The 7,724-nt window shown below is 61.4% G+C and overlaps 1 protein-coding gene across 1 annotated transcript in view; it reads right to left on the bottom strand.

Moving 5' to 3' along the window:
- The window catches only part of VAV2 (vav guanine nucleotide exchange factor 2), a 203,318-nt gene that overhangs the window by 10,209 nt on the left and 185,385 nt on the right, over window positions 1-7,724 (bottom strand). Inside the window, exons 18-22 of the mRNA XM_055089387.1 lie at window positions 6,133-6,242; window positions 4,920-5,021; window positions 4,444-4,532; window positions 1,852-1,868; window positions 962-983 (exon numbers count right to left, since the gene is read on the bottom strand). Coding sequence (XP_054945362.1) covers window positions 962-983; window positions 1,852-1,868; window positions 4,444-4,532; window positions 4,920-5,021; window positions 6,133-6,242 — 340 coding nt within the window. The remainder of the gene's footprint in view (window positions 1-961; window positions 984-1,851; window positions 1,869-4,443; window positions 4,533-4,919; window positions 5,022-6,132; window positions 6,243-7,724) is intronic.

A 7,724-nucleotide genomic window follows, 5' to 3' on the forward strand; every position in this document is an offset into this window, starting at 1 on the left:
GGTACGCGGGCCTCTCACTGCCGTGGCCTCTCCCGTCGCGGAGCACAGGCTCCGGACGCGCAGGCCCAGCGGCCACGGCTCACGGGCCCGGCCGCTCCGCGGCACGTGGGATCTTCCCGGACCGGGGCGCGAACCCGCGTCCCCCGCATCGGCAGGCGGACGCTCAACCACTGCGCCACCAGGGAAGCCCGCAACTTATTTTTAAAGAGCACTTTATGTGCTGTCATCCGAACACCTTTCGAATCTGCGACTGAAGGTCAGCATGGAGTCGGAGACGGGGCATCCACCCTGTTAGAGGTGGGGGCCGGGTCAGCGACATGCCAAGGCCACTCGGCTACTCCGGGGCAGCCCCGGGCTGACGGGGGGGGGGCCCGCCTGAGCCCCCCAAAACTTGTAGGCCTCTCCTAGACCGTGCCCTGCTCTGACCGGCCCAGCCCTGCATGGGCCGCGTCTGCAGGCCTGGTTCCTGAAGCTGGTGCCCCAGAGGCAGCAGCACGGTTTTTGTTTTCTGTTTTCATGATTAGGTTGGACTCTGTCCGCAGCTCGGGCCGCCCCATACCTGATGCTTTCAGTTCTCCTGCTACCCAACGCAGAGCAAGGGGGACATGGGGGGACGGAGAACATGGTAAAGTGACAGCAGCAGCGTCCCAAAGTCTGCTCCGCTCGGGGTCTCCGGGCTGCAGCTCAGGGCTTCTACTGGGCTGAGGGGACCCTGACTCTCTGCAGGCTGGGCGCTGTCCCCATGCCTGGCACTGCGTCATCAAAAGCTAAGGGAGCTCCCAGGGGAAGTGGCCGTGGAGGTGGGAGGGAGATGGGGCCGGAGGGCAGCACACACCCTCGGAGCCTGGAGCCGAGAACACTAGACAAAGGCGGCAGTCACCGCGGCCAGGCCCAGGCTCGGCTCCCAGGGTGACCGCTGACAAGGACGATACCAGAGAAGACCCAAGTCCCACAGACTCACCTGGCCCCGCTCCAGAGGTGTCCTGTGAGAGCAAGGACAGAGGATAGTGAGGAGGGAAGGCTGCCCAAGCATCCCACACCCCCTGCCCCCCACACCCAGAGAGAAGGGTCAAGGCAGGAAGCGGGGAGGAGGCCAGGGACATGTCCTGAACGCCCACAGACGTTTGTGATGGTGACAACCTATTTCCCTGTGTGACACGATTCTTACTTACACCCTCCACCTTTGTACCCCTCTGCAGCCCTGGGACATCTGTCCTCTTCCCCTCCCATCCCTTACCATTAACTCCCACCTCCTCCAGGAAGCCTGCCCTGACCACCCCAGCCCAGGGCCTCCCCGCTCAAAGCCTGGGGTTTGTCGTCTCTGTCCGGGACGTGTCCTGCTGCATACACTAAATGCTCTGTCTTCCCTCCTCTTTGAGGGCATCTCTGTAGCCTACGCAGGGCCCAGTAAGAGCCCATTACGTGCTGGTTAATTTGACTGGACCCCACGGCTGGGGAGAGACACGACGTCCACACCCCATAAGTGAATTCAGTGACTCCGTCCCCAAGTCAGCTAAAGAGAGGGCTCTACGTCCATCAGGATGGGCGGCAGGTGGGCAGACGCCTGTCACAGAGCTGGGCACGCACAGCCGCCAGCAAGCCACTGGGCAGGTGGAACGGGTGGGCAGCCAGGCAGGGGGACAGCCATCAGGGCCCAGGAGGCCACGCACAGGGACCCATTTCTACTGACGACCACAAAGGAAAACAAAGGCCCCTCGTAACCAACAGGGGCTCTGCAAGCCGGCCTGGCCCCAGAAGCGTGAGGGCTGGAACGGTTGGGTCTTTCCGGCTCCAGGCACAGGGCGGCGTAGGGTGCAGGGCATGGGGAAGGGAATGGTTTGGTGGACTCACAAGGTCTGCAGGAGAACCTGAAAAGGAAGCACATCGGGGTCAGAGCCGCTGGGCGCGCCTGAGTGTGTGAGCAAGGTGAGCTTCAAGGCCCTTCTTTTCAGACGTGGATTATGGACATGCATGCTTGGTGACCGCAAAAATCTCTCAGTTACTTCTGATGGCAACTTCTGAGCTCTGGTTTTAGGGGGCCCACGGGAGAACACACACTGGGTATCAGACCCAATGGCAAACAGGTTTTCCTGCATGAGCCAACTCTGCTCCAATGGCAGCAACTGCCTGATCGCTGGACAGAACCTGGGCTCAAAGGGAAGATTTCCACAATTGATTAGTGATGCCTGCCGTGGGCAAATGACAGAAGACGTGGTAGTCGTGCTACTCTATTTGTCAGCACCTCGGACATGGGACACCTCAGCTCATCAGATGGAAGGCAAACATTCTAAAGATCCTTTCCGCCTGCCCTGGGGTGACCCAAGGGGAGGACACAGCTCCAGGCTGGGCCCCAGCCATCTGACAAGCTGAGCTGCCACTCCGCCACCAGACAAAACAAGCACCCCAAGGGCTAACGTGTGGCTGATGTGACTTCAACACCGTCTAACACGCACAGTCGCAGCCTGCTTTGGGCAGACATAGGATCCGACAGACCCTGCAGAACAGAGGTTACAGGCGTCAGGCATCAGGCACGTGCCCTTGGGGGAACCACACGCTCCTTAAAATAAAACCAGGTGCCCACCACGAGCTCTCAGTGACACGGGGAGGATGCGGACTTCAGCTTTCGAAAGATATGCAATTGCCTAACTGGTAAAGCCTCAACTATACATATCGTGAAAAACACAAAAACCTAAAAAGAGATGGGGGACGGGGGGCGGGGGCATTGCAAAAAAGGGAGAAGGCAGGTGATGGCTAACGGCAGCTGTTTTTGCCTGGTGTGACAAAAACCAGGATTGCTTTCATCTCCCTTACTTTTCTCTATATCTTCTATGGGAAATGGGTATTTAATAATCAGAGGAGAAAGGAAACAGAAAGATTATTTAAAAACAGGAAAACTTGACAGGAAATACACCAGAATATCACCTTTGGTTATTTCTTAATACGTTCATAAGTGATCATTATTTTCTTCTTTATTTCATTTCTCTTTTTTTTCCTCTAAGTTTTTGATAAAGAAGCATGTTACTTTTAAGATCAGAAAAAAAAATGTCAAAAGAAATGAACTGTGCAGTCGCTTGACGCAAAGGACACATGGCCACAAGAGGGCGGTAGCCATGGGCAAAGCTGAAAAGCTGCGTTGGGGCCAGTGGGGGCCCGCAGCATCCCCTAGCCCGGAGGAGACTGGCAGGGCTGCTGAACTCCCGCCGGGCCGGAGTACGCTGCATCGGGCGGGCCTTGGTGGGGACGACGGGATCTGGGCTGACCTGTCGGACCCTCCTCCCAGATCAGGGCACTGGGCCAGCAGTCACAGTAAACGAGGAATTAACAAACTCTCCTACTCTGGGCGGTGGTGTCTCGGGTGACAAGCGGGCCCGGCATGTCTCCCTGTCTACCTGGAGCGTGGTTCACCCCCTCTGAGCACAGCTCCCGAGCGTGGATGTCAGCATAACAGCCCCACTTCACGGGGATGTGGGAGCATCTGGGCCCCATGAAGCAGGGCGAGCAGCGTGGTGCTTGGCGGGTGCCCCGTGCCCGGATCCAGTGCTCAGCCAGCCCCTGACCGTGGCGGCTTTGAAGCCTTTCAGAACCATCTCAGGCTTTCCAGCTGCCCGTCCAGCTGCTCTAGGCTGGGCCCTCCCCCAACTCATCCCCCAAAGCAAGACGATTGACAGGAGCCTCAGGCCTTCCCCATCTGAGGCGAAGGGGAGCACAGTAGGTGCCGTGCACGCACGTGAACCATCTACAAACAGGGCCGTAGCTAAAGAGGGCCGGGCCTCCCCGGGGTGGGGCAACCCAGGGATGAGGTGTTCCTCTGTGATCGGAAACCTCCATGCAACTTGCCAGGAATGTTCTGTGCCCTCTGCGGGGTGGAGATTCTAGAGGCTTACAACTGCAATGCGGCAGGGGGTGCCCAAGAGGCTGAGAAAAGCCAGCCAGTATGCAGTTAGGAGGAGGGCTTTGCCATGGAATCCCAGCTCCCGCTCCGGCGGGGCTTTTTTTTTTTTTTTTTTTGCGGTACGCGGGCCTCTCACTGCTGCGGCCTCTCCCGTCGCGGAGCACAGGCTCCGGACGCGCAGGCTCAGCGGCCACGGCTCACGGGCCCAGCCGCTCCGCGGCACGTGGGATCTTCCCGGACCGGGGCACGAACCCGCGTCCCCTGCATCGGCGGGCGGACTCTCAACCACTGCGCCACCGGGGAAGCCCCGGCTGGGCCTTCTGACACAGTGTGACCCGGGGCCGGCGTCCTCCCCTCTCTGAGCCTCTGTTCCCTCATCTGACCCCACGGGGTCCCCATGGCAGGCAAGGAGAATGTGGAACACCTCCAGAGCCGGCAGCTGCGAGGGGTGACGGGACCCTCGGCTCGGGGCGTGTCGTGGGGCCCTGAGGACCAGCCCCCAGGGCTCGTGGCCCACGGGGGGGGGGGGCGGGGGCGGGGTGGGTACTCACTGATCTTGCAGGGAGGGGTCACCTCCAGGCACTCCTTGTGTGCCCCGACGCCACACTTGGTGCACAGGTAACCCTGGTAGAAGGTGCCTCTGCGCCGGGGCGGGAGGGGGAGGGGCAGGAGGTGAGGGGGACCACCAGGCCCACCTTGCCTTCTGCCCCCCGAGCATCACCCCTCCAAGCCCTGGGGCCCAGGACCCCCGCCCTGGCGCGCAGCCTGGCGCTGGCCCTCCCCTTGGATGGTCCCCGGCCTGGCTCTGCCATCCGCACAGGGGGCCCTGGGCACCCACGGGGACAGTCGCCTCCCCTCCCGGCTAGATCCCAAACGTCCGAGGGCCGGCTGCCTCCCGCACGATGGGACGTCTCCCCGGGTCCCTGGGGCCCAGCACGGCGCTGGCCGAGGGGTGCTCGGCGGCGATGGGGGCACAGGAGGGCGGCAGCAGCGGGCTCCCCCGGGGGCCGGGAGGGGGCGCCCCCACCTGAGGAGCATCCTACAGGCTTTGCAGTTGGTGGTCTTATCAAACGTGTACATCTGGAAGCTGTGGTGGTTGGCGTTGGCTTTGTCTGGCTTGATGTTTGACCTGGTGGGAGGGAAAGAGGGCTGCGAGGGAAAGCGGGCTCCAGGTTCCCTGAGCACCCCCGAAACGGGAGCCGCCAAACCAGCCGGGCTCCGGAACGCGGCCAGGAGTCAAGGGCTCAGAGCCAAGATCTGCCCCCACGCCCGGGCGGACCCGAGGGGCCCTGACACCCCGGGGAGGATGAAGGGTCTGAGTGGGAGCTTTCGAGAACCTTCTGGGGTGATGGTTAAGGGCTGTATCTGGACGGGGCTTGGGCGTGGGCCGGTGCAAGCGTTTGTCGTGGCTCGGCAAACCGCACCCAGGATGTCACAGTGTGAGAGCCTGAGACATAAAAAGCTAAACAAATCGTGACTTCCGGACGGGTACCCGCACTTGCACTGACGTCTGCAATTCACTACAACACGTCCACTAGCAGACGGCACCGGGGCCGGGGGACGGCACGCGGCAGAGAACAGCGCGAGACGTGAACGGAGGAGGCCGGGCATTTACCATGACGTTCTTTCAACTTGGATTAATACTTGAAAATGTTCATGAGAATGGTGGGGAGAAAATTACAACCCCTAGAAAGCCTTGGGGCCCACCGCCTGGCCGCCATCTCTTCTGATGTGTCCCACGCGGGACCCCGTTGGATCCTCCCAATAATCCCAGAACCTGAGCCCTCCCTTTATGTGCATCTCACCAGGAGGAAGAGGCCAGGGAGGTGAGTGCACCTGCCCGGAGGCCCCCAGGACCTGCCACCCTGGCCTGAAGGTCTGGTGTGGCCAGGGACCCCCATTATCACCGTTCTCTGTTGGGCTAATTGGGGCTCCTCCTAGATTTCATGGAGAAACAGCTCTGGGGCTTTTCCCCAAAGGTGACAATCCGCCGGCCTGTAAGGGCCCAGGGATCTGGGTCACCGTGAGTCCATCTGGCACCACGGCCACTCCTGGCCACTCGCCGCCCTGCCGGTCAGGTGTGGGAGGCTCGGCCCCAGGGGGAGGGCCCTCTGGCCACTGTAGATTAAAGAGCGAGGCTGCCACCCGGGGGTAAGGGGCTGGCATCCCGGGGGGGCGGGGTTCCCCGGGAAAAATCCACGTGGCATCCCGCCCCCACGCCGCTGCCATGGCAGACTCACATGGCCATCTCAAACTGTTCCATCCACTTCCTCTTCATGTCTTCCGTCTTGCAGAAAAACTGGAAGCCTTGCTTGCCTTGGAGGTGAATTAGATAGAAGCCGTAGGACCACTGTGGGAGGAGACGGGGGGCACGCTTGCAACGGGCATGGCTAGGTGCACACGCACATGTACAGGCACACTCGTGCCTGGGCCTGTACGTGCACACGTGTGTATGTGTACGCAGCCTCTAACGAGGCGTTCTGGGACCCATCTCCGACCCCCTCCAAGGTGCACCCTCAACCGAGGTCTCTGCCGGTTTAGCCCAGGCCACCTCTAATGACCCACATTGAGGCGCTCACCTGGGGCCCCTCCAGGATGCCAGCCCACCCGCTTTCACTTCCTAAATGTGATGCTAAAAAAGCTCACTGGTCTGAATTAGAACAACAGGAAAAAAACAAAGAAGGCAGAGGAGGCCATGGGCCTGGGGAGCTGCAGCCAAGTCAGCCCAGCCTTCCCACCCCTCAGCCACCACCAGGCCCGGCCATCGCTCGGGGCTTCTAAAGGGGCCCAGGAAGAAGAGTCTGGGAAGTCTGAGCCCATCTGTGTTAGGAAAGCTGGAGGGGAAAAGGAAAAGAGGGGAGGAGGGAGGGAAAGAAGAAAGAGAGGACAAAGGGTGGCAGAGAGAGAACAGGCAAAACCCCAGTGGCTCTGAAACCACCCAGGTCCTTAACCTCCAGGGACGGGGAGTGGGGGGGGCAGGTGGGGGGCGGGGGTTCACTTGACACCCTTTGCAGCCGGCAAATCTGTTATCACAAATACATGTCTCCTCCTAATCCAGACACTGAGCGGAGGAAGGAGGAGAACGCCAGGAATCCAGCCCGGCTCAGGCCCACCCGGGTCCCCAGACCCCACTCCCAGCTCAGGGAGGAAGTGCCGGCATCGGGCCCGGAGGTGAGGAAGGCGGCGAGCACGTGAGCGTCAGGGGCTTACCATTTTCCCGTGAGACTAGGAAGCGCGAGGAGAGGAAAGGAAAAGGGGAGACGAGATCATCAAGAGGCCCGGCCCAGCCCCGCGGTGGGTGCCGCAAGCCAGGACACTGCCCACTGCCAAGCGCCCCAGGATGGGACCCCATGGCCAGGGCCTTCCTCCCAGAGGGGCAGGTGCCGGGGCGGAACTTGGGGGGCTTCGTCTTCAGCCCTGAGCCTGGGAGGTGGCCTCAGGTCACCGCCTCTGGGGCCCCAGTGGCCTGTTTTGGACATCAGGGCTAGGCAGGTCACCCCCAATAGCTCTTCCAGGTGGTACCTGCGTTCCACCTGCAAGCTCGGGAGTCCAGGCTCTTTTAGCACTTTGGTTCCTGGCGCCCACCCCCAGCCCAGGGCTGCACACGACAGGTACTCCAGCACTGGGTGCAGAAGCAGGTCTGAACCAGAGAGCACGGCAGCCCCAACTCAGCATCCATTGCACCACTCGCAGCATCCACGGCCCCACCCCCAGCAGCCACGGCCCCACCCCAGGAGCCATGGCCCCTCCCTCACCAGTCATGGCCCCACCCCCAGCAGCCATGGCCCCACCCCCAGCAGTCATGGCCCCACCCGAGGAGCCATGGCCCCAC

This window comes from Physeter macrocephalus, chromosome 13 (genome assembly GCF_002837175.3).
Source record: "Physeter macrocephalus isolate SW-GA chromosome 13, ASM283717v5, whole genome shotgun sequence".
Classification (NCBI taxonomy): domain Eukaryota; kingdom Metazoa; phylum Chordata; class Mammalia; order Artiodactyla; family Physeteridae; genus Physeter; species Physeter macrocephalus.